Consider the following 27,320-nt stretch of genomic DNA (forward strand, 5'->3'; position numbering starts at 1 on the left):
TCTGTGTTGGTCAACCACCAGCAGACACATTTTACGGAGCCATACGATGGTGATGACAGTTTTCTTCCTTAGGCGGTTTATTAGTTGCTAATTCTGTTTAGTAGGAACTTGGATCAATTACAGCCTTGTCAAGTTTCCAGTGGGACTAGCGGATCTTTTTCATTCACTTTAATGATATTGACATAGTGAATTTTGTGCCAGTTTCATTAAATTCAGTGAAACTTGCTTTGCCCACTGACATTGAGTGTATGTTTTGTCCTATTTGCTGAGACATTTACAAGCCTTTCATAGTTATACCTGCTTAAGGAGCTTGAAACTTAGCCTTTTGAGTTTTTTTTTTCCTCGTAGAGATGAGTATCTCTTCCTTCTGTTATAATCAGAATCTATTCAAAATTAGCAAAACTGAATTCATAAAATGTGTGTTATAGGCAAAATAGAGATAATAGAGACTTCTCAGGTGACTGTGGGGTACTGCCAAAATTAATTAATCTTTTGTTATAATTTGGGAAAGAAGAGCAGGCCATATAGCCAAAGTACACATTACTTTTGTGTATGCAGTTATTGAGACTCATTTGCATTGCTGCTTGTGTTTATATGAAAGGTTAATATATGAAATCACACAAATCCATAGACATGAGAGGTGTTCTTATGGTGGACAACACTACTCTCAATAAACTTAATTCTTAAAATAGAAAGCAAGGAGAAAATCAGTCTGCTGTCTTCATGAATCTAATGTATTTGCTATCTGGAGGCTTTTGGCACAGAACACATGGCAGTGTGTGGCACTGGGGAGCTCCAAGGTCTCATAAAATAATAAAGAAAAAGTGTCCTCCTCTGAAGGCTAGGGCTAATACATTAGTAGCTGGATTTAGATTGATACCATTTCTTCTTTGATAGATGTTATCAGATGTTGTTTGCATTACATCAGACAGTGTTAATTCTAGCTTTATTTTTTAACATTTGAGCCAGTTTGTTGAATTCATGTTGGTGCTGTTTGTATGTAGTAATTACTGTTGTTTTTATTGAAGTCATAAACTTTAATGAACCCATACAACACTTGCCATAAATTAAATACAAATGGTCTTAAATTTTGACAGATTTATGTAAAGGAGTTTCTCTGTCTTCCTTGTCTTCCTATGTCACAAATAGAATTTACTGATCAGCCCTAAGTTTTAATTTTTTATGCAAGTATTACATCTCCTTTGTAATGGTGACTGGATAAAGGTGACAAGTTAAATTAATGTTCACTGTACAATGATGTGCAGGAGAAGTAATTTAAAAAATATTCTTCAGAATAGATATGCTGGAGGCTAGGAGAAGATATTTCCATGAAAACCTCCTGGACAGTGAGACTTCAGGCCCACAAAAAGCTTAACATACTGATACCTAATGAACACTCTGAAGTTGCAATAAATGCAAGAGAGTTCAACTAAACATTTTTTGCCATTTATTGCAATCTTAGGGCATAGAAGGAGTGTGACTTCATTGATGTGTTTAAGGCAAATGATTACAGAATCAGGTTGTATGGTCATTCTTCACTTGAAACGTTAGGACAGCTTACATGTCATCACTCAGCAGTGAGAACTCCGGGTCCCTAAAGCAGGAGCAGCTGAGACCTCACTGTCACTCATGACAGCCTGTGTGCAGTGCAGTGACCTCTCCCTTGTGCCTGCAAGAGAGTGTCCTCTGGTGCAGATTTTGAGGGACCAATGACTGCGTTGCCTTGCTGTGGGAGGTGTAGGCTGCTTTGTGCAGTGGGCACCACTGGCCAGGGTGCCACATACGCCAGGGGCACCCCTGGGAAGCAGAGTCCAGCAGGAGTGGGGCTCCTACTGGTGGGGTCTGTCAGGACAGGGCCTGATGACCAGACCCCGTTCCACCAGCCCAGCCAGGGAGGAGGGCACCTGGGGGGCAGCCCTGGTGCTCCACGTTGTGCTGCAGGTGGCCCTGGCTCAGCAGTGCCCCGGGCAGGGCAGGGCTGTGGGGAGCTGGAGCCCAGCCCTGCTGGGGCAGGGACTGACATCTCTGGGAGCTGGCACGGGCTTCTGGAACATGGGCTGGTAGGAGGAGCCGTGGGGTCTGGCTAGGACCTGTAATGTTCTGTTACATTCCTTGAAGCCTTTGAATGCAAACTGTAGAAAATTCAGTGTTTGTATTTTTTGCCATAAGTGACTGTGTTACTAATACTGAGCACGCAGTGTGTCTTATAACAGTATTGCCCTGAATCTTGGAATGTTAGCCAGTCTTGGAATGTTTAGCCAGAAAGAAAGTAAGTCATGGAATGTTTAGCCAGAGTTGTTCTCCAGGAAAGGAGTAACCAAGGACCTCAAGAGTAGCTGTATTGTTCAGGCTAAACATCTGACCAGCCTTGTATCCTGTCTTTGACAGAACCCTGGTAAAGTGGGGAGAAAATAGACCCAATCATGTAATTTCCAGTTCCTTGAGTTGGCATTTCTCTTTAGTAGCTCCCAGGGCTTTTCTCCATGTAGAAAACCCAAAGATACCCACTTTCAAATCTATGTAAGCTTCTATCACCTATGTGTCTCATGGTATGGGATTCTACAGCTTAACAGTGCCTTGAGTACCCTTTTTTGTTTGTTCATTCAAGCTTGCCAACAAAATTAATTTAATGCCCTCTTACGTTTTTATTGGAAGAGACAGTGAATAACTGTTTCATAGTCATCTTTTCCATGCTGCTTATGAATTTTTAGTTCTGTCACATTCCTCTCATGTCTTTTTCCAAACTGAAGATTACCAGTTTATTTAATCTTTCTTTATATAGAAACATTCTATGCTTTGATTGTCCTTTTTACCTATTTCTATATCTCTTCCAGTTGTTCTGTGATTTTTGAAATGAGTGAACCAGAACTTTGTGACTTTCAGGGTTTGGATCCACAAATGTATTAAAATTCACAATGTGAAGAAATTTTCTTTGGTGTTCTGCTCCCTTTCTAGTAAATTCAGCTTGCCTTTTTTACCTTCAGACAGTAAATTGATGTTTCCATAAGTTTAGATGCTAAATCTGTCATCTTGCTCATCGATGGTTATAGTTTAAAAATAATTTTGAGGCAAATAAAATCAGAAATGTTGTGTGCATTTTTCTGCACTGTAAGTATCATAGAGTGTTTCAATCTTGGACTGGTATTTTGGAGTTAGCTGTCACTGCTGCATAGTTTTTATATGTTATTATAGATGGAATAAATCATAATAAGAGCTATAAGAGCTGTGGTCATGGACTGGGACATGCTGAAACTATTGGAAGTTTCCAGGTGTTTATTGAAAATGACAGTCTAAAATGGTAGGTGGAAATTGCTTATGCTACTCCTCCTGTTTTGGCACTGTCCTGTATTCTTAGGGGACTTTGATGTTGTTTTCTGACACTTCTGACAGCAATCAAAAGATTTTTGTAGAACATACTGAAGCCTTCCAGGCTATTTAAGTGAAGGTGTTGAGGCATGCTACAAAGCCTCAATGCATCTTTATTCTCCTGTGCAAAGATAACTTTTCAGAGATGAGACAGGGAACTTGCTGGAATTGAGGGAGAATCAGTGAGTAGTAGCAAAAAGATAATAACATTGCAGAAGAAATAGCAAAATATACTGTGATGGTTAAATGAAAAGATTGGAATTTATTCCTTGGATGTGCCAGACACTTACCATTCTGAAGGTATATTTATAGAGGTATACCAGACACAGATAAGTGGAGGAAAATAGAAAAAAAAATTGAGCATAGCTTCTTTATGGAAGAATTCTTTGAATATCAGATGCAGCATGACAGGATTTTTTTTCCTTCATTATGCTCTATGCTCCAACATCAAGGCCATGGAGAGTGAGCACAGTTACAGTAGTTCCTGTGATAGTGCTGAAGCCCTCATCTTGGCTGTCCTTGAGGATACAAGCATGTGGCTTTACGTATTTTGCTCGATTTGCCTGCAAGACAATATATAATTTTCAGGGAAATTCAGCAACAAATACCAGTAGTATTTTTGTAGTGGTCATATTTTCACTTTTCTAAAAGTAGTTATTTAAATTACTTTTCTTATCACTGTAGTTAGTAAGCTCCAAGTTTTGTCTTCCTTTTCTTTTCTCCTCTCCTCATTCCATAGACCTGCCTCATTCTAATCCACAGGGCATTGTTCTGTCAGAGAGGCTGAAAAGGATGGTTTGGAACCTGTAATATTACATAAGGGAACCGCATTCTTGATTTTTCTGGCTGTGTGTGTACCTTGGAGAAATAAATAATAAAGATTTTTCTTTTTTTTTTTTTTCTTAGCAGCATTGGCTGTTACAGACAACCCACTGCCTCCCATCTCAGTTTTAATTGTCTTGTACAATAAGCCAAGATTATTGTTCAGAAAGATGGCCTTAAATGACTTCATTATCCTAAACTGCCTTTGGAATGCCATCATCCTAGTGAACATTAATTCTCTTTGATGGCTCTTTGGTGTTGCCCTATAGATGTTCCAGCTCTTTGAATAATGATGGGGTAGGGCTATTCACTTCCCCTGTTTTACCACAGCAGAGTGGCTTGGTTTATCTACGTATTAGGTACCCTCCTTGAAGTAGCCCTGTGAGCTTTATGACAGCTCAGCATGGAGGCTGGAGAGGAGACAGGGCTTGCTTTTCAGAAAGGGTGCCATCCAAATAATGAGTTAAATTTTAAAACAACTGTTGGACCACATGCTGTGTTCAGTCCTGTGATTAACTAAAGTAAGAAGATGACTGCAGTTTTTTTCAAACTGTTTCTTGGTTTTGTATTTTTTAAAAATTTTGTTAAAAGTTTTTTTTTAACCTTCAGACAGTTTCTTTTCTCTCTCAAATGTGTAGATTTTCATTTCAGTCAAGAAGGTTACCCAGGTGCTTTCTTTCAGCTTGTGATTCTTCAGAGTCTAATAGAGAACAGAGTACTGGAAAATTCTTGCATCAAGCCAAAAAACTTGAGATGCTTTTAGTGAAGTAATCATTTACAGTCTCTGAGCCCATTCTTACATAGCAAGGAGATAAATTGCCAGTCTTGCCATCTACAAAGCAATTTGCAGCTACAAAACATCAGAACGGGAATATATTAATTTCTGCAGATACAGCAAATAGATGCAATGTCCTTGGAGGGATCTCTGGATAAGCATGAGCATATTTATTGAATTTATAAATTGCTAGGTAATTTCCTTTAGTCTGAATTATTGTGGCTTTGATGGAAACTAATTATTTTTTCCCCTCATGTTTAATAAAATAGTTTATATGCTTCTCAGGCAGGACTGCTAAGCCTTCTAATAACCTTTTGCAAACTACTTCAGTTTATTATTAATATGTAGTTGAGATAGCAAGCTTAGTTAGCTTCCAGTTTACGATTTATTTTTTTTTTAATGTAAGAATTTAGCTGAAAGCCATGCAAGAAGCAGATAGATCAGAATGACATGTATTTGAATATTTTCATCTTTACTAAATAACTGTATAGAAGTTGCAGCCATGAAGGAACTAAGAACAAGGGCTGAATTCTGTTTATGTTTATATTAGCACAAATTTTGAAGACATTCCATGAACTTTGTAAGATTATTATAGCAGTACCTATATGATAGCAGTACACAGTTGCAAACAGGAAAAGAAGTTGCTGTAACACTTTATTGTTCATGTTGTTCACTTAGTAAAGAGCTCAGCAGCTGCATGCAAAGCTAATGTTTAGAAAGAAGTTGAGCCTTGCAGTCCTAGCAGACAAAGGGAATTGTTTAGCCATTTGGTGTTTCCCCAAGAGGAGCAAAATTATCATATGAAAAACAAAATCTAGAACTTTTGCATGTTGTGCAAAGTTCCCTAAAGAGTATAGAGAAGAAAGGGACAAAGAAAACGATAAATATGTTAAAAAAGTCTTAGCACCAAAGGAAAATGAAATTGCGATCTATTCTGGGTAATATGTCATAGGGTAAACATGTAATAGGATAGTATCTAAATATTCCATGAAATGCCAGATGCTTTGAAGCATCAATTAAATTTTGATCAAGTCTTTTGTATTCAAAGTATAAATCAAGCTGATGAATTTACACCATATCAAATAGTGTTTCTTTATATATTTAGTGTAATCTCAAAATGGGATCAAGAGGTTTGCCTAGCAGAGAGCCACATTAAACAGAAGTGTTTGAGCTATGAGTGTGCTACCTGCCTGTGTGATATGAATGTGGCAAAATGAATGTGGTAAATCATAGCCACAGTTTTGTGTCCTTGGCAAAATCTGAATTTGAGCTCAGTGACATGAATGAATTTTAGCTTGGGCATGTATCTTATTGTACATTTAGGCCCATAGGGAAAACTGGACTTTTCATAGACAGATAGAATAGACAGGAGAAAAGGCAAAGAATTTAAACAATGAATTGCATATTACTCCTGAAGAGGTTGTTTTGAATGAGTGACTTTTATGTGATCGTAGTCTGCATTTTAATGCCCCTGAAAAAGAAAAGCTACTGTTTTATTATTTGAAGGAAATTTATCACATTTTTATAGTGTATTTATGGCTTTCGCAATATAAATCCAACTGTATTCTTTCTGAAGGTTGAGCTAAGCCTTGTTCCTTTTAAAGACAGTGGCAAAATTGTTATTATACACAGAGGCTTTTTCAAAGACAATAGCAAATTCAATACAAAAGAAAGGTAGGTAGCCAAGAAAGGCAGGAGTAGGTGGGAAGTTTGCCATCAGTATAAAAATGGAGAACATGAGAAATGTCATAGATCATGGCTCATACTGTGTTAAATCTGCCTTGGGGGTGTGCTAGCAAGCATGGTGGCTGTTTAGTAGGTAAAGACAGCCTTTCAGAGCAGCCCTCTCCCCAGTGACTCCTTACTGAATGTAACAAGTGTGATGAGCTTGCTGCAAAGCAAGTGTCATTTTTAGTGGCAGAATATTTTAGTGCATTTGTGGACATTTCTGCCTGTAATGCATGCACATGCACGTCTTTAGGTCAATGCTGCTACAAAATTTTGTCCTTCAGTGTATATTTAGAATACATATTTCAAGCATCTTTACTGTATGTTTGGAGAGTTAGGTTGTAGTGAGGACTGTGCATCTTCCCCATATCTCTCTACTACAAGAAAAGGGAATTTTGACCCCAGATCATTAAGCTGTCTCTGTGAAATCTGTTAGGATGTAGTCTGGACAGCACTGATGACTTACAAAATTTATGGTAAGTGATCTCTAGCTGACCCCCTGAACTGTATTAAATGTTACTGCTTACTTGACTTTCATTGCAATTACAATTTTTTGATAAAAAAATAGTTGTGGGTTTCCATTGTAGCTCTTGATGTCTGGCAAGGTTTCAGTGACCAAGAAAGTTTGGGAACTATTACATGCTTTTGATAGACAATGACATTTGCCCAGAAATAAGCTCTGTAGGACATATATGTGTTCATGTACATATCTCTTACAAATGCCAGGAAAGATACCTATTGATTTGCATGGCTACCCGTAGTTCATTCAGTGCATGTCGGTCAACAAAATGAAACTTTTTTTTCATTTATGGGGCAAGGCTTTCTGTGTAACTCTTTTTGTGGAAATCTCTTAATAGATTAATATGGGAATAAATTCCTGTAATTAAAAAGTAATCTCTACATAGGTGTGAACATGGAGTATCAATCAGTTGATAATATGAGCACATATGGCCTTTCATATAGCTTCTGCAGTAAGTCTGTTTTTTCTTGTTCAAATGTTGTATATTATCTCAGAAAAAAATAAGAATCGTTTATTTTGAATGTGCTGTGGAAGGAGCTCGTATCTAGTGTGTCTATACCACTGGAGATTTTATTAGTTTTTTTATAAATAGCTAGGAAACTAAGAAAAGCAATTAGAGTTACATTTCCTGTACAGAGGGAATCTGCATGCGAAGAATTGTGGGAATGACTGTTGCCTCAACAAGTGTGTACAGGGACACATGGTGACACGGAATAATCTGGAAATGTTATCAGTTTATACTATCTGAGTTTGCTATTTTTGAGAAGTAGAGTATCTATGTACATTGCTTAAAATTATACTTGTTAAAATATTACACATTCAGAAAACAAATATGGACCAAATTTTATTTGAATTTCATAGGTTATTTTACCAGAATACCCAGTAAACACTATATTGATTTTTATTCATATGGAATATATTTAAGCCTTAATCAACACATGCAAAAATTATTAGGACTAAGGTTTTTTTGTAAGTACAATATGCATGTGTTGCACACAGCTACTGCTTTCAGGAAATATCTTAAAATACAAATTAATATGACAGTGTAAGATCATCTGCATATCTCAAATTACTTCCAAAATCCTTGAAATCAGTTAGCATTTTGCTGCTCTCTGAGAAATAAGGAAACTTCCTGAGAAATTTTGAGACCTCTTTGAACATTATTTTATGAACATTTCTGATAGTGTGGCAAAATAAATGCAGATGTCTGTGTAAATTTAATAGAACTTAACAAACTGACTGCTTTCTTCAGCGAGTGCTTCTAAAAAATTGTTGCTACTACTTCTAGATTGGGAATGAGTCTGTCACCCTGAGACTGAAATTTCACAGATAAATCTCTTTACCTTTCTCTGGATGCTTTGCTGTGTTAAGGCCTGATACTGTATTGAAAACTTAAGCTGCACTTTATTTTTCAGTTTAGAAAGAGCTTGTAAGGTATTGTAAGTCAAACCTGTGCCCATAATAATTTTCATCAGTTGATAGCCTGCCATAAGAGGCCTTTTTCCAGAAAATTTACTTTTCCTCCTAAGAAAGTATTCCCAAAGAAAGTTCATTGTCAAAACAGAAAGGGAGGGGAAAAAACACCTTTACCAGAGAAAAAATATTGTACTTCAGAGTAGGATGAAAGGTGATAATGGTTAGTGGCACTCTTTAGCATGCAGTCACTCTTTCCTGGAACTCTGTCTGGTCCATCATCATCTCTGTTGCTGAGGTGCAATACACCTCCTCTGCTTTCAGGAGCATTGAAACTTCACTGAGGTATTTGTACCACCACCATGTCAAATTGCAGTGTGGCTGTTTTATATTCAAGGTTCATCTTCATCTCTCTCACTATTTTTACCTTTTTGGGATTCTCTGCTACAGAACTGAGAATAAGAAGACAGAATTTCACTGTACCTTCATTTCATGTTTTATTATACAGAATGATTAAAATTCCAGATTGGCAGTCATTAAAAAAATCTGCAGTGATTGCCTACTTTAAAACAATAATAAAACTAGACACACATTCAGCTAGGCCAGAATGTTTTATGGTTTTCATGGAAACAGCCATGTCCCTGGATAGATATTTTAATTAATTTATTTGTAACCAGTCATATATGTTGGATATCATATTTCATCTCTAAGACTGTCTTCCTATTGAACTGAGACTTTTGTGGTCATGGCTGCGCATGTAAATATGTATATTCATGTGCATTCACGATTTTCCTTCTGAATAACTTCTAAATTCATAGGTTGACTTAAACCTTATGTAATACAAAGGAGGAGTTCTTCCAGATATTTTCAAGTCAGATGTCATGATATTTGAAGGTGAGACGAGGGAAAGAAATTCTCTGCCACCTAGTAATGGGAACTGTTTTACATAACTGGGCTCTGTTTTATCTTAAGTTTTTCGATTACTTCAATGCAAAAAACATTGAAGGACAAATAGAAAATACAGGAAGCCAAGTTAACATTTTCTACGTTTGCCCAGTCAGTTATGAGGTTGATAGACCATCTTTATATATCTTGTTGAGGAGATTTTTATTTATCCTATAAACAGACTAAGAAAGTAAAACTAAATATTTTGGCTAACTAGTAGAACAATAGGCAATGAGCCCAATTCAGTAGAATACTGTAGTAATATATTAAACAAAGAAAAGAGTAGGACAAAGCCTTTTCCACAAAGGTAGCAAATGAGAAAAAGAAGCTGTGAAATAAAACCTGACAAAATGCTGTAAATCAGGATACCTTGATATCTCAACATACCAGAGGGAGTCTGACCTTATTAATGTGGAGATAAAGCAGCACATGAACGGCAAACAGTGGGGAGCATTGCTGCTAGTAGAAGAAGTATCTGGTAATTCCAGTGAGAGGTGAAAAGTTAATCACAGTACAGTAGTTTTCACTCTGTTGCTGCAAGAACCTGGTTGCAGCTCTCTCTAGAAAAATAATCTCTCTGATTCTTCAAAACTAAATCCTGCTGGTACTGATTTTTTTGTTCTCCCCTCAAGATATCCATTATCTTCTGCTGGTTCTGAAACCTGGTGTCCATGTTGTGCAGCTTTTGTCTGCACTGTATGAAGGCAGAAACGTGTAAGATGGCAGAATAGAGTGGAGGTGTGTTAGCTGGAATGAGACAATGACAGTGATTAATTATTTTTTTGCTGTTTTGTGAAAAGGGAAAGGATTAATACAGTTGAAATAGTGAAAAAAGAAAACATCCAGGAACAATTTACATTGCCCAATTAACTTGATTCTCTTCCCTTTATCTCCTCCACCCATAGTGGTGTGTGTCAACTCCACTAGGAGTAGAAAAAATACTTCTACAACAATGAGGACAAATCTGGACCAGATATCACACAGAAGGAGTCTATGGTAGAGGGAAGTAGGAGATGAAGGTCTTAAATCCCTGCTGCTGTTTGTTTCTTGTCTTTATTTATCTTGGTGCTCTTTTTTGTTTGCTTGCTTGGTATATATTTGTGTGTGCTTATAAATTTATTGTATTTGTAAATATTCAAATATTTGTTCGTTTCTTGCGATTCAGGGAAGCTGAAGTCAATATGGCAGTACCATCTTTACTCATAATATTATGTATTACTCAGCCAGTAAAGAATTTTCAGTCAAGTAGAGTTACTTAAAATATAGTATGAACACTGTCATTTAATTCAAATACAGAATTCTGTAGGATAAAAACCATGGTACCTAAATTGCCTGTTGAGTCTTTCACAGGAAAGAAACCATAGATCAGATACACTTAATCACTATAATTAACTAGTTTACCTTTATATCTCTGATTAGCTGCAGATCATAAGCCTCTGTTTTCCTTTATCTCTCTTTACAGTAGAATATAATTCCTATTGTGAATGTCACATTGGTTGTGCTCTCTGTGACAATGGAATTAACTTCTTGGCCAGATGGCAAATCTATTAGTTCAACATGTACTTGCAGTGTAGTTAAAAATTCAGAATGAGCTAAAATTAAATGCTTCCCATATGAGATAATTTCTTTTCCTGAAATTGTGTTAATTTATAACAGAGGTAATAGAACTCTTTCTTTAAGTGTATCTTGTCAGAATGAATGAAAGCAAACTTTAAAAAAAAATAATTTGAAATCTTCTCAATTTGCTGTTTCCACTTTATGAAAGAGGAATGGGTAATTTGTAATTTAGGTAACAAAATTCATTAGTACATCCAGGTTCAGTTGCACCCCTGCCTTTGACTGTGGAATTACTGCTTTATATGAACTTAATGTGATAATGCTGTAATTGATGGTAGATACATTCTTAGCCTGTTCCAATCGCGGGATTAAATGCTAAAATCTCATTGAAAAGCTTTAACGTAATGTATTTTGCCTTGCTAATTTGGCTAAGAAGACACATGCTCCAGGTAGAGTGATGAATTTGTAATTCTACAGAACTGCACTTGAGCTCAAATTTGTGTCTAACAACCTTCCTGATGGAGTCTGTGTACCAGTAGCCACAACTTTTTATTTTTAGTCTTTTTTTTGGTCTTGTCTCATTTTGAAAGTATCTTAGCAAAACAAAGCTGTGTGTATGAAGCTTGAGCAGACTGTACATCTCATTTAATGTGCCAAAAAGGACGTATGCAAACACTGTGAATAAACTTACTTCATTGCTTTAAAATTTCACTTAGTTTCTCTTAAAGCTTTATTAGTAGCACTATTATATAAAACTCTTGAAAGAAAGTGACTTGTAGTTGAAGCTGTGCTGGCAGCATCTTGCATTACTTAACTAAGTACATTACTAGAATTTTTTTTCTACAATTACTAATCATACAAAAGTAAATTATAGTTAATTTTGAACCTAACAGAGACATTGCCATTTGTAAATTAGAGTATTGTAATGTAATGTAATTGTAATGTAAATTAGTGTAAATCAGCATATTCATCTGTATAGAGTCTGGTCTGCCTTTATGCTGCTGCTTCGCACTGCCTACTTCTAATTTCTCTTTGTGGTTTAGAAAGAGATTTATGTTGGATGTTAATGGTCATTATTACATGTCCGTTTGTGTGTATAAATATATATATTTAAGAATATCTAGATATACACAGACGCACACACACAAATTAGTAACTGTTCTGGAACAAGAATCTACATTACAAATGGTCACTGGAAACATGGCACACATGTGAGTAAGATGTAAAAACATACAGATGTTTTGGTGCTTTTTGGGTGCCTCAGTGATATGGAGTGATCTGTCACAGACACGTTTCCACTGGTATTGTTAGGTTTTCTGTATTTTCTTTTAAAAAGGTCCTTAGCACATAAAAAATTATTTATCCTATGCTCAGAAAATAGCTGCCCAACATTTTCCTGATCTCCTTTGTCAGGGAGTCTGAAACTCTTTGATGTTGCAATGGTAAATATCATAGTTTGCCAGAGCACACCCTTTCTTGTCCTCTGTTCCCAAATACTTCCTGTCCTGTATTCAGCCTGTTAAAATATACTGAATGTCTGGATGTTACCATCTAAACAGATTGTCTCTAGGCTGGAATGTGCCTTAATAGCATGACAGGGTTATCATTAAAATTTAGAACATTTATAGCTGTTATATATTACTCCTTTTGGAACCTTACCTGAAAAGCTAAAGCTGTCTTAGTTACTGCAGTCCTGCCTAGTTAGGTGTAGAATTATGCTGCCAGAACAACATGTATTAGACTGATGCAGTGGAATTGGGATGAAATCACTCTGGAGTTATTGTAGCCAAAGGACACTTCTGTGTTCTAGCTCACTTTTGTGTTCAAAAACGACTGGATGAAAATAAAAGCTGAAATAAAAGCATGACTTCAAGTACTTCAAATGTGGGATGTCCTCCCTTTCCTGGTGAGATATTTAGAATTAGTCTGAAATATCTAAGAGGAAAAGTTTTGAGCATGTTTAACCAGCAACTAAGAAAAAAATTACAATTTCCCCCTTCTTTTTAACTTAAAACATTCCATTTAACTTTAGTAGAAATATAATTAATCTTTAGATTAAAAGTTGAATATGTACAATAAACAATTCATTCTAGAAGAGATTTAAGAAATTCTTGAGTCAGAGTTAGTAGAAAAATGTGATTTTGATGAATGCAAGCAAAGTATGGAAAAGAGGGTATTTCTGTGGACTATTTTTTTCGCCTGTTGATTTTGAAAACAAGAGAGTTGTTGGCTAGAGACAGGTGCAATATGGCAAGTTACTGCAACTCCTTGTTTTGTGTCCATGGAAGATTCTGATTTTTAGAGATTCTGATATTTCTGTCTAGTTTTTCATTAGGCGTTAAGATTCTTAACATCAAAATTAAACTGGGTGATGAGAGAAGTAGGCCTACAATTCAGAGTAGGGCTTTCTAACTGCTTGGTTTGCATGCTGTAGTCTCCAGAAAGATACATAAAGGGTGTAAAATTTGAAAGAGCATTTTCTCCTAGAAATTGGACTTCTAGACTCTAGGCTAGCCTTTTAATCATCTGCTATATACCCCCCAGCCAGCTGTCCTCTGATGATTATAATTTATTTAAATGGACTGTTCCGCAGTACATTAATGGTTTGCATCTTCATGTAGTTATTAATTTAATTCTTTCTCAAAATACTGCCTTATGGGATCCAGCTCTTAAGGGGAAATAATAGACCAAATGTTTGTTTGCTCAGTTATTAGTGCAGTGTTTCACCTGATTTCTGAAGAGTTCAGTTTTTAATTATATTTGTGAAATAAAATAGTACATAAAAGATGTAATATATTAAAGTGCTGTATGTAAAACACAATTTTTTGGTGCTTTTTTTGTTTGGTTTTGTCCTGGTGAAGTAATAGCTTTAATGCTAGCTGTGATAGGAGTCCTTACTTAGATTTAAAGATGCACAGGTTTAAAGATGCACAAAGAGATATTGGAATATAGAAATCTTACTCGCACTGTTTGTTCATACTAATGAAGTATTAATATTCTTCTGAATTGGCTGTTCAGGCCAGGTTCAGATTGTTCAATATCTTATTTCTTTCTGTTTCTCTTTGCAGGAGACACTAGATTTGAGTAGAGTGTTATTTTTAGGGTAGACAATGGCCTTTTCTTGATGTTGCCAAATTATAATACTGCTTTGCATTATGCTGAAGGCTGAGTCGATATATCATGATGAGAAGTCAGGGCCCAATTTCAGGAAAATGGCACATGAATACTTAAATGTATTCAGGCTTTTCACCCCTTCTCTTATTCCAGTTTTGGTCGACAAATTGCATCAGAGGTTAGTTGGTTATGTGCTGGAAACCTTTTTTTCAGATGTCATGTTCTGAATGTTAATATATTTCTGCAGTATAGTACCCTGGTGTGGAGGAGGTCCAGATAAGAAACCTCTAAAGCCTTGGATTTCTTCCAAAGTGGTTTATTGGTTTTCTATTTATGGCCATGGGCCTGTCCATGTGTTATGTTCCTGAGCTCTTGGATCAAAGGTTTGTTCAGAGAGCAGTGAAGCCAAGGCAGCTGCTTCACTGGGTGTGTGCTCAGGGCACACCGCCTCCCCCCAGGGCAGGGATTCCTCCCACCCCTGTTCCACAAGGCTGCTTGCTGCTGAGCCCTGGGTGTGGGGGAAAGCAAAGCTTTGGATTGTCTTTCCCTCGGTAGAGGCACTTATTTGTGTCTTTCTGAGCCAAGTCTACCTGCATATGGATCTTCTAAAATTTTGGAGATAATTATATTATATTAATCTTTCTATCTAAATCAAATACAGATTCAAAAGAAACTGGGTAGACAGGGAGGCTGCTGGACAATGTGTCTTCTTGTTTGCTTGTAAAACACATTAAAGGATGTGTTGTTTGGAGAATTAGTTGGTGATTCTTTTGTTTCAGTGGGTAACTATGGGACTAAATATTTACTGTTGATTCTGCTTTAAACTGTCAGCATTCGGTCTTGAAAAGTAAACAAAATATGCCAACTTGAAGTAGAGGCTAAGGATTATTTTTTCCTTGCATGCAGTTCAGACATTATAGCAGGATTTAGACATCTAAGTCAATACAATGTGACATGATGTGACATGTGACAGGTTGTTCTCTGCTATCACTCTTGAGTCCTTCTGCGGAAAAATTGAACTATTTAAGAATGTAGAAAATACATTCTGCAGCTTGGACTCATGGTGTGTCTTAGTCCAGTACTGTGTGCCTACCAGTGGGCACTGGCATCTTTCCCATCGTCTCTAGCAGAGGGCACATCCCAGCCTGTTTTCTCTAGCATCTGATGAGGATGTATTTTTGAAAGCTTTGTCTAATCTCTTTTTAAACCTCCTGCTGCTGTTTGCTTTCATAGCCGTGTGTAGCAATTAATTCCAGATGCTTAATATCATAAAAAAGTACTTTATCTTTTTGAAACTTAACTCCTGAAGTTTCAATAAGCATCTACTATTTCTGGAATTGTAGTACTTGGTGGATAATTCTGCCTTCACTATACCTGATGTTAATGTGTAGATACTGTATCCCTTGGTCATATTTCTTCTCCTGTCCAAACTATGGAGTCCTACCCCTTTTTGGTCTGTCTTCCTAAAACATCTGTTCCACCCTGTTAATAGTTTTGGTTATTATTTTTTCTAGTGGTTTCTCAGTTTCTGTATATGTGCGATGGCTGGTCCTACCTGCTTGTAGCTCTTTTCCTTTATTGAAATTTATCTTATTTTTGTTGACATACTCTCTAAAGAGTCAAGAACATTTTTAAATCTTAACCTGGTCTTCAATTTGTACTGCTTTGGTTTTGATTGCAAACTTAATAAGCACCTTTCATTTCTATTCCAGAATTTAGATTATTAATGGAGACATGAGCAAAGCCAGATACAAAGCAGAAGCCTCTGAATCCATTCTCAATGCAGAATCCATTCTAAAATTTCCTCCCATTTTTTCAATGAGCTTCATTTTTCAACCAGCTTTATGCCTCTCCTGTGATAATCTGGACATAGCTGCTGTGGTTTGTAAGAAAGTTTTTAATAAGGGTGAGAGTATACATTATTTTCAGCTTCTCTGGCAGGACAATAGGGCTTGTGACTAGGAAAGATAGAAATCAGACTTGATCAATATGACTTTTGCATGACAGAGCTTCTTACCTTCTAGATATCTACATATTTTCTAGAGACTGAAGCTAGAATAACTAGCTTAGTGTTTCCCAACCTCTCCTGTCTGAGCACCATTTTTTCTTGAATATGGGTAATACTTTTGCTTTTTCCAGGCTTCTGATACTTCACGCAGGCTTGTGAGTTATTAGAGGTGAGTCCTAAAGGTTCTCTGCTAGTTTCAGCCACTGTCTTAAATGTCCAAGGATGAAACTAACTAGGTCCAGCCAATTTTAAAATATTTAACTTACCTTAGCAATCTGTTCCTTTTAAAGAGGATTTTAAATGTTGGTTGGCATTAATCATACTAGCTGAGAGATTCAAGGCTGCAGTGAAGATTATTACTGTATGCAGATTCCAGATTATAGTAATGTTTTTCTGTTACAAACACACATGACCAAGGGTAATCCAGAATGATTGCTAATTCTTGCAGTCCAGTTCCTTGCTATCTTTGCCAGGTGTATTGCAGCACCCCATAGAACCTGACTCATAAACAGCTCTTTAAGGGCTGTTGAGCAGTTACAGACATGTTGTAGACAAGTGCTTTTGTTGTCACATTTGTGTTCACGTGTGTTGCAGGAAAGAGCAGACTAATGAAATGACCAAAAATGTGGAAGCCTGCCTCTTAGAGCCTGTATTAGTGTGGTGTATAAGTATTGCCTTCTTCAGTCTGCAAATAGGTATAAAAAAAATGAAGCACAAGTTCAAAGCCTAACATGTTTTGTTATGCAGTCAGTTTTATCAGTAGATGCAGCATTGCAATTTCATGGCTCCTTTTTTGGGAGAAGACATTCTTGTACTGCATTGGAGAAAGAATAAATTCCTGATTAAAATCTCAGTCTCAAGGAAATGCCTGTTATTTATGAAAAAACTGAAAGCTTCAGGAGCCAGTAAAGTGTTCTTAGCAGCTTTTGAGCTATGTGAGTGCAGTAAAGATGGAGGACTTTTTTTTTGCTCTTATTCTCAATTCTGCATGGGTATCACAGGCTCTGATAAGCTTAATTGGCATAGGCTATCCTTTCTCATAATAATAAACAAGCAAGTCTGATTAAACTTTAGACTGAATAGTACTGTACTGAGTAACCATTGTGCAGCTTTTGACTTTTCTTCTCACTCTCTCCGTAGAGGTATAACAGCGTGAAAAAATTCCCATGCTTTGTTTTAGTAATGCAGTGTTTTCATGGATTTATTTTAACTTGGGTATTGTTTAAGCTAGTTGAACCAGGTGAAAGAAACACATTTTACTCACAGTATTTTTGATAGTCTTTGTTCCTTTAGGAGTTTCTTTCCCAATCTTCCTTAAGCCCTGAACAAATCTTTCTCTCATGCAACAGAATTTCTAGGCTTGCCCATCGGTACAGTCAAACTTGTAGGGGGTCTGGCCCCAGGCCTCTTGGCCTCTATAGCAGCCTTTAAATATGTAAAAGAGAGAATGAAATGCTCTGTTCACAGTTTTCCATGAGTACAGGAAGGAAAAAAAGAATTGTTGCAGCATAAGAGACTTAAGTTAGGCACCAATCAGGTGCTTAGATATGAGATGGGGTTGCCTGAAAAGACTACAGGATCTCTTTCAACTCTAGATTTTTGAGGACAGGCTAAACAAATATCTGTTGGGATTAATATTTGTACAAATTAACTATCTATATGGACAGATGGACTGCATAAGTTTTAGAGATGCCTGTATTCTGTAATTAAGGGTTGAAGACTGAAAGCTTGAAGGCTGAGGCATTTACTGGAGGAAACAGAAGGATGGGTCTGATAAGCTCACAGGGATCCCAGCTGCCAAGGGGATGTGCAACAAGACAGCATCAAACAAGCAGTCTGCCCAAGGCCACAGACACAGGGGTCTGAAGAGCAGCCTAGCAGGTCCCTTCTAGTCTGTCAGTGATGTGCGCTCTTTGATTTTGGATTCTTTCACAATGCCTGCTAGTACTTGCACATAGATGCACACAGAGGCATGCATGGATGGTATAATAGAACATGGATATGGTCTATCCTAGTCTGTTTCAATTAGAAAAGGTTTTTAGAAAATTGTCAGCATTATGGCTAAGTGTGTGAAAATAAAGACTTTTTACTGTTGTGAAAAGATAGGCTTAGAAGACTTATTTGATGCAAGTAGCTGTTTTTTATTCTTTCTTTTCTAGTATAAATATGAATTTCAATGTAAATAATTTCCAAACATTAATTCATAATGTAGTATATAGATTTAAAAGCAATGAAAACCCCACCACTCAGCAGGAGTAAGTTCAACTTGAACTGTGAAACTTTTTAAAATCCTCCTTACTGTCTTCATTTTTTTTTTTTTAGTGGTCTTTACTTGACCGTTCAGACCTGTGTCTGAAAATGTAGAGTTAGGAGAATCACAAACTTGGAATTTTTGCTACATTTTATTTGCTATTTTGTGCTATCCTTAGTTCAAAGATAAACTACTGTAGTCACAGGGGAGTTTTTGAATGTTGATTTAAAAGGTTCCCTATGCTATTTGTAACCATACTGTTAAGCTGGTACTTAAGAAAAAGTGAGATAATTCATCCATTATACTTGTCAAAGACAACTGCATAGAATAAAATATCTGTGAAATAAGGGTAGTAAAATAGGTTTGTGTGGTTCTGTCTTTATTTTCATGCTGGTAGAATAGCAGTGGTCTTACTAATGGTACTAAGTTTGTGCTGCCTACAGTGAGCAGTACTCACAAACTGCAGAGCTTGACAAGTTGTATCCATGAAAGAACAGGGATTTAAACTTCATACAGTTTTCAACTACAACACAGAAGTTAAGAAACCTTGAATATGTTCCCCAAAATTATGTGGAATGGAAATTAATGTTAGATTAGGAGGATCCATTCAGAATTATTTTGACTTCCCCTTTCCATAGTGCTTTAACATGAGCACCTAGAAATTGCTGCTGTAAGATTTCCTGGTATTTAACTTTAAGCATCTGTTGCAGCTGCCTTTTTTCCCCCCCATACTCCCTCCTCCTTGTGATACCATATTATTGTTGGTACTCTGTGGATTTTATATTGATTTGGCCTTCAAGCTTTAAGCAGGCTGAGAGGTTTCTAGAGGTGTGTTGTGGCTTACAACACACCTCCTTTCAGTGAAGCATCTCCTGCTGTCTCTGTGAGTACTGGCCCAGCCTCAAAGGCTGATGCAATCCCTGCTGGTCCAGTGATCCCACTACTCTCTGTGGTTGTTGTGCAGCTTGCATGGCAGCGTAATAAGAAGATGAAAGTTTCTCCCTGGAGCAATAGCATGAAGTCTTTCACACAGTGAGGCAGTAGGATGCTTGTGCTTCAAATTTATCCAGAGTAACTTAAAATTAGTCCCAGTGTGTAGAATGGTGGCAGTTAGCCTGATTTGGGAGGAAAAAGAGCCCTATGGTTGTGAGCCCTGCTGGGTCACATCCCCTGCTCCTAGGGACTAGAAAACAAGCTCAGGCTCTTTTTGGTGTGCTGGTTATGGGAGTAGTTTTGCTGCCTTGCTGCCATGGTGATACATTCAGCATCAAAGAGTTTCTGTGAATACATTTGCAGTACTGCAAAAAACTGTGTGAGACAATGGTCATCCTAACAACAGTCTGAAGTGTCCTGATGAAGAAACGGCATACAGCAGTGTCCCAGACCTGAATACCTACTTTTCTTTGGCACTTCTTAGTTTTTCTTGGTAGTAGTGTGAGGTAATGAGAATGTTTAACAATATTCTACTAAGTCCCACTGTGCAGCCTTAGTTCTGGACACCCAGGTGCAGTAATTTACAACTATTTTCAAATGTTGCCATGAGTCTACCTAGCAGCCGGAAAAAAAAAACTTTCCAAATTTATTTCTTTCATGGGTTGGCTTTGTTATGGCTGAAGAACATTTTCTTATGCTGCATTCTGGTAAGATTTTAGTTAATATAATAGAAATATGTATTTAAACATATATTTGAAATGTATAAAATTGTCTAATATGCATTATATTCAAAATAGGCTTATAACCTGAACCACACATTTGGTGTTACTGTTAAAGGCTACATTTGTCACTAAATTTCAGATGAGTTTTTCCTGTTTGTCTGAAGAAGTTGTTTGCTGTGTTTTGTATTTTCACAGAATGAAATAAAATTTTTATATCTGATTTATTCTGAAATGAAACATGAGCATGTTTCTCCTGAGAAGTGCACTAGCTGGGAAGTGTTGGATTTTTTTTAATTTAAAAAAATGTTAGACCTTTTTTTTGATGTATGGGAAAATGTTCTTATTACTCTGACACTTATTGCCTCTTAAACAAAATATCAGGAACAATGGAAATACTGTGAAATTGGTTATCAGCTGCAAGTGTGATGTTGTTTCCTTTCCCTTATATTTTTCATGCTTTCCCACTTTCCCATTCCTTTATGAGGCCTTTTCCTCCATGTGACATTGTAATTATAGAGCAATAATGAAAATTAAGAAAATTACTATTGCAACAGAAGTTAGACATTGATGTTTTTATATATGGATGTGGTCTTGTTTAAATTTACTTCAGTAGGAAAATGCACAGTATTTGAACATTTGGTTTCAGAATATAATATACTTTATGTTTATGCAGCTATGTAAATTGCATGTCAAGAGACTGTCTTTAGGAGGTTTCATATTCATCTAAGGCGCTACCAGGTGCATCTGATTTAGTACTGCAAGATTTCATAAGGTAGTGCTATGCCGTGTCATAATAATCAATCTGAGATGTGGAAGGCATTACCTGTCGTACTGAGCAACAGTCTCCCATTTTTTCCTTGACTCCCATTTATCATCTGTGAATTTGTGCTCATTATATTATAGATATTGTGGGGCAAGGACTTCCAGAGTGTCTGAGTGGCTGTGACAGTCATAGTGACAATGTCAAGTACTCTTTGTAGCGATAGAAAAAAAAAAGATTTTGCTCTTCAGTCTTCTTGCAATGACATTTTTTATTTCAACCAAACACAACAAAACTTTGTTTTAGAGCATGTACTTTACCTGTGAGCCACAATCAGAAAATATGTAGTTAATGTAGGAGTCATTATTTTAATGCATAATGCTTTCCTTGTGGTACAAACAGAAAGTAGTTTAAATTATGAATATTATTTGTGACATGAATCATTAAACAGTGTCTGAGAGATTTAAAATACATCTCAAGATGATACATGAAGGACAGTTTTGAGAGTGTTTACATCTTGAGGTATGTTTCATGTTGACAGCTATTGCAGTAAGGTCTTCAAAGAAATTTAGATCTTAAGTAAAAGTTTCAGAGTCTCAAGTCATTGACGAGAATGTGCTCATGCCATTAAAACTTTTTTAATCTTAATCTCTTTCAGTCCCAGCAAAGATGCATTGTGATCTTTGCACTGGTATGCTGCTTTGCAATTCTGGTTGCACTGATATTTTCGGCAGTGGATATTATGGGAGAAGATGAGGATGGACTCTCAGAAAAGAACTGTCAAAATAACTGTCGGTAAGAGGTAACAAACAAAACTTCTCTTTTGGGATGGAAAGGAACATATGTGTGTTATATAAGGGCATGAAGTAATTGCCATGGTCCTGTGGTGTCATTGGGAAGAGCAGCTAACACAGGAAGAAATGGTTTCTCATTTTGAATTTCTGGTTTCAGAGGTTAGTTTAACAAAGTAAAGCATACTTTCTGAAGTTATTTTTGGTGGTGTGTTTTGAGCAAGACCCTTGTGTTAGATCAATTATTTTGTAAGCCTGAGCCAAAGCCCATTAAGTTTCAGTAATTGAATAATGAGGTGGATCATGTAGTTTCCAATTCTTTCATGTCTATTTCTCATCAAGACCGCTTTTCTTTTTCCCTTCCCTTCCCTTCCCTTCCCTTCCCTTCCCTTCCCTTCCCTTCCCTTCCCTTCCCTTCCCTTCCCTTCCCTTCCCTTCCCTTCCCTTCCCTTCCCTTCCCTTCCCTTCCCTTCCCTTCCCTTCCCTTCCCTTCCCTTCCCTTCCCTTCCCTTCCCTTCCCTTCCCTTCCCTTCCCTTCCCTTCCCTTCCCTTCCCTTCCCTTCCCTTCCCTTCCCTTCCCTTCCCTTCCCTTCCCTTCCCTTCCCTTCCCTTCCCTTCCCTTCCCTTCCCTTCCCTTCCCTTCCCTTCCCTTCCCTTCCCTTCCCTTCCCTTCCCTTCCCTTCCCTTCCCTTCCCTTCCCTTCCCTTCCCTTCCCTTCCCTCCCCTCCCCTCCCCTCCCCTCCCCTCCCCTCCCCTCCCCTCCCCTCCCCTCCCCTCCCCTCCCCTCCCCTCCCCTCCCCTCCCCTCCCCTCCCCTCCCCTCCCCTCCCTCTCCTCTCCTCTCCTCTCCTCTCCTCTTTCTCCTCTTTTTCCTCTCTTTCCTTTCCTTCCCCTTCCCTTTCCTTCCCTTCCCCCTTCCCCCTTCCTTCCCCCTTCCCCTTTCAATCTAAGGGGAAGCTTTTCTATTTCCTGTCTGATGCATTCCTGTTATAGAGACAGTGGCTTACCTATGAACTGTAAAGGAAATTAGTGATACGATCAGAAAGATGAGTGTTGACAGTGCTGAATTACGATTTGCCTCAGACACCTGCCATGGTTGTATATATGTTTTAACTTTTGGTTCTATTAGTTTTAAGTAGGTGATTTGTTTTTTGGGCCTTTCATTTCTAGACTGTGAATCTCATTTTGCCGCTCCTCACTGTCAGCTTCCTCCATTAATCATTTCATTAGTGATGACCAGTGCTTCTCCTGGGTCATATTGTCCCAGGGCCTCTTCTGTCCACCAAGCTGATGTAAAAATCATTTGTAGGCTTCATTCCCAGTTGTATTCTGTTTGGGTTTTTATCAAGACTTTTAATTTTATACAGATCACCCTCTCTGATCACTGTTTGAAAAAACCCATAATTCTTAAATAACTTCACAGAAATCCTTTCTAATCTTATAATGGAATTGCTGGAGTGGAAGGGGCCTCTGGGCATCCTTCAGTCCATGACCCCAGTCAGAACAGTCAGCTCCAGCAGTTTGCTCAGGCATGTGCAGTCATGCTCTGTGTAGCTCTAAGGATGGACTCCACAGCCTTTCTGGACAGCCTGCTCCACTGTTTGTGCAGAACCTACCTGCCAATGGCTGGGTATACAGTGGGTAGGAGCTAACTGACATTTGCATTTTAGAATAATTTAATGAAAGATTAATGTTTCTTTGAACCTTTGATCCTTATTTCTGTTGTTCTTTGTTCATTTTGTGTGAAGATTCTTTTGGGACAGTACATTTTTATGCTGCACCTGTCACACTGCAGATAACACTAATTCAGAGTCCATAAAATTTTGTGGTTTTTCCATTTATAATGGGTTTTTTAAAATATTGTTTGCATGCTGCTTAAGAAACAAAAAACCAAAAAAACAAATCAAGAGGATTCTTGAAATCTGTATCTCCTTCCAAACGGAATATACTTGCAGCATCAGGTAGCTTTGTCCTGAAACCAGCTGTCCATCTGGCACTTTTTGCCATAATTGTTTTTAAGTTTGATTTTGTTCACTTCATTGTACTCCTACAGGTCTGGGCAGGCTTCTGATACCTTCTCTGAATTTTCTAGAGTTCAGCCAGCTTTCCTTTCACCATCAAAGTCTTAAGTGTCTTTCACTGTGAGGTGTTGCCTTCCAAAATTTTTGAAGATACTGCATGTGTCACCTCTACACCCACTGTCTCCATGTGTGAATCTTTGACAGAACTAGGTCAGATGAGGGGAAAATCTTTCTGCTCACTGGCTTCAGTGTGCTGCACACTACTTCAACACAGTCAGAAACTACTGCACCATGTTTCCTCTTAGTTGTATCAACTAATGGTTCCCATTCTGTTCTGTGTAGCTGTGTAGGCCTAGCTAAGGAAGGGCTTCAGCTTCTTCACATTTTATTCTTCAAAGGAGAAAAAATCAGAGTAGAAGTGATACACAGTACTAAGAAAAATGGGGATATTAATTTTTTTTCCATGTGAGAGATTGATTTCTTCTGTCTCTGTATGGGTTACAGCAATCTGCCTTTCCAAACAATGCTTACCTTTGCTCAGTGTTCTATTGGTTTACATGTGTCAGTCTTGACCCCTCCTGGATTGTGTTAGAGGAGCCTGAGACTAAAATCAGCACCTTGACTTTGAACACAGGAGTCAATTAAACTGGTCTGCGTTTACAGGGATAAAAGTGAACCCAGAGCCCAGCTCTATTTTAAGGTGCCTTTCACAGAGTGGTTCAAGTGTGTGATCTAGCTACTAATTCCTGAACCAGAAGGCACATAAATGCTGTGCGTATAAATTGCCTAAACCAGTTTTAATAACAGTATCCAAGTGCTGGCAACTGCTACCTGCTAACACTGAGTCCTTCTCTACACGATGAAACTGGGTCCTTTATGTGTTAAATACATGACAGAGTTAGCTGAAGTGTCACAAATCAATTGCTGCCAATTCCATATATTTAGTACTTGGGCTAAGCACTTTTAATAAGTAAGACAAGAGTTACTGAATTCTTATTTCTGCTGTGTGAATACTTTCCCTGACATTCAGGAAGAGGTGCTTATATTGCCAGGATGTGCTGAGACAGAATGGTAATAGATGATTTTTGAACTTTTTTCTAATGAAATGTGTGTCAAATATAAGTTTGTATGTATGCGCCTATAACTCTTTTTTGGTTTTAACTGATTGAATTTGTGAAGAATGTTGATGGGAAAGGATGCTGTGGATTTGAGAAGAACTTTGTTGATGGTTTTTAATAGCTGTTTTCTTTGGAAAATTTCATTCCTGTGTTTTTTGTTTTAAAGGAAAAAACACCTGAAATAGAACTGTGGTCTAGAAAAATTCTCTGGCTAGAAAGTTTTGGAGCTTGTGTGAAAAAATAGAATTCTTAAGAGAGAGAAAGTGAACGTAAGAAGAACTTATGTTTTAGAATCTAGAGCTTTTGCAAGTAGTGTTTTCCAGTAAAGCTTACATCTCTGTTGTTGTGATTGGATTGTTCAGGAACACAAATGCCGCTTTTTTGATCTGCTTGTAATTCATCATGAGGCTCCTCTTCTAAATCATTCCTTTAGCTCTTGTTACATGGGGAATACTTAGTGCATATGTTCCCAAAATGACCTTACTCTTTATTGATGTTTTTATTTCTCTTGGGGACTTTGTAACAAAAATAAGTCAAGGAATGGGAAATCAGGCTTTTTTGCATATCTTCTCTGATTGCTGGAGGGATTGATGCTACCCATCCTATTAAAAGGAATGTCAACTGATTGAAATTAAAGGAAAAAAAAGTAGCAGTGACTGTGAAAAGTTGAGGCTTTGCAGTTTGTGCTCGGTATGTGATGGAAATTATTCTCTTGAGACATCCACAGTAATGTTGTTTGGCAGCCCTGATGGATGAGACTGGTTAAGAGGATATGCTTAGCGGTCTGGGAATTTTGCCTGTCTTGCTGTGGGTCCATTAGACACTGAATCTATAAAATTAGATTATTTTAATTTGAAAATAGTACATTTTAATGACTGATCTATGTGGATAAGTCTTGGCTAGCCTCTGATGTAACTCTATGTCAGTTGAGAGTTACTTGACTTTGTTGGAATTGACTGATAAACTCTAAAAATGACAATTTAGGAAACAAGAAATTACAACTATCAAGAGATTGTCTCTGCTATCCAAACTATTTGAATTGAGGTTGTTTTTATTTACTAATGGTAACTTGAGCTGTTCAAGGCTCAACTTGAGCCTCTTCTCTTGCTTGTTGGTGCTGACAGCCATGCTAGGGATCCTACAGATTTTGCACATGCCCTTAGTTGTCCTTGTCTCCCTGGCTTTTCCAATATCCATTGAAGCAGTGGTAGCAGCTGGCATAGCTCCTACCTCTGGCTGTGGGTTTGGCCCTGTCTCTTGAGAGGGACTACAGAACAAGGTGGAAAGGGAAGCAATGGTAGCTACTTTCGATACTTACCAAGCTAAAACTGAAACTGTTGTCATGATATTTTTGTTCAATATTGCCCTTTCTCTGATGATAATTGGAAGGATTTTCTTGCTTTCTGTTTGTGTGTGTTTTCAAGGCAGATTCTGTCTTGCATTCTGTTCCAGTGATGCTGTTTTGATAATTTCTCTTCTCCTCAGAGTAATATATAATGAAGGGACTCGCTCTTTTGTGTTTGGATTTGTGTTGGAAGAATTTGCTGTTATTTGTGACAGGAGTAGCAAAGCTTAGGAGTAGCAAGTTCGCTTCTTGATTGTAGGGAGGCTTTGACAAGTGCTGCCCTATAACAAATAGGCAATGATATCTGAGCAGTGTTTGTGATTTCTTAGATATTGTTTGGATTGTTTGGGATAAGGATTGGTATCCTTGGAGAGGAGCTGAATCTTCCTGTTGACGTGCAAAGCTTTAGAATTCAACAGTACCCTGCAACACTGAATTTTAGAGATTAAATCTAGTTGCATACAATAATTACTTATATCGAACAATTACTGTGTGTTGCATGCATTGCTTTCCATTTCATTAGATGATTATTCTCTGGTTGTGAAAGAGGGCCCACAATTGATTTTTTTCTGTTGTTTTCTTTCAAGTACTCTGCTAATTCACTATGTAGGGTTTTGCAGCACTATTAAGTAAGCATACTGCAGCACATGCTTACATTCATTTACCTTGGAAGTGCTTTACCCCTGGTTTATTGTGGAGGAGATTTTCTCCGTGCTGCGTGGGTTCTGAACATAGCAAGGTTTATATTGACTGGTTTCTATTTAATAACAAACTATGACAAGCATAATAGTTAAATGTCTAAACAGAACAAGATGCTCAGATTTTGAAAAGCCTGTTAAAGAGCAACTGAAGATTTCTATTTACAAAACAACTACTCCACTTGGCATAAAAATGCTTTCTGTCAACATGATGGACTAGAGCATCAAGTCTACCCTCAGTCAGTTTGCAGACAGCACCAATTTGAGCAGGAGTGTTGATCTTCTGGAGGGTAGGAAGGCTCTGCAGAGGAATCTGGAGAGGCTGGATCAATGGGCCATGGCCAAAGGTATGAAGTTCACTAAGGCAAAGTGCTGGGTCCTGCCTTTGGGTCACAATAAGCCCTTGCAGCACTACAGGCTGGGGCAGAGAGGCT

The 27,320-nt window shown here is 37.6% G+C and overlaps 1 protein-coding gene across 2 annotated transcripts in view; it reads left to right on the top strand.

Moving 5' to 3' along the window:
* Window positions 1-27,320, top strand: part of PLD5 (phospholipase D family member 5) — a 165,321-nt gene that overhangs the window by 46,275 nt on the left and 91,726 nt on the right. For both annotated transcript variants that reach the window (XR_008436271.1, XM_053973550.1), the window contains exon 2: window positions 21,573-21,709. Coding sequence is in view for 1 of the 2 variants with exons in the window: in XM_053973550.1 (XP_053829525.1) it covers window positions 21,573-21,709 (137 nt within the window). In the remaining variant the exon portion in view is untranslated. The remainder of the gene's footprint in view (window positions 1-21,572; window positions 21,710-27,320) is intronic.

The sequence above is a fragment of the Vidua macroura genome, chromosome 3 (assembly GCF_024509145.1).
Source record: "Vidua macroura isolate BioBank_ID:100142 chromosome 3, ASM2450914v1, whole genome shotgun sequence".
NCBI lineage: Eukaryota > Metazoa > Chordata > Aves > Passeriformes > Viduidae > Vidua > Vidua macroura.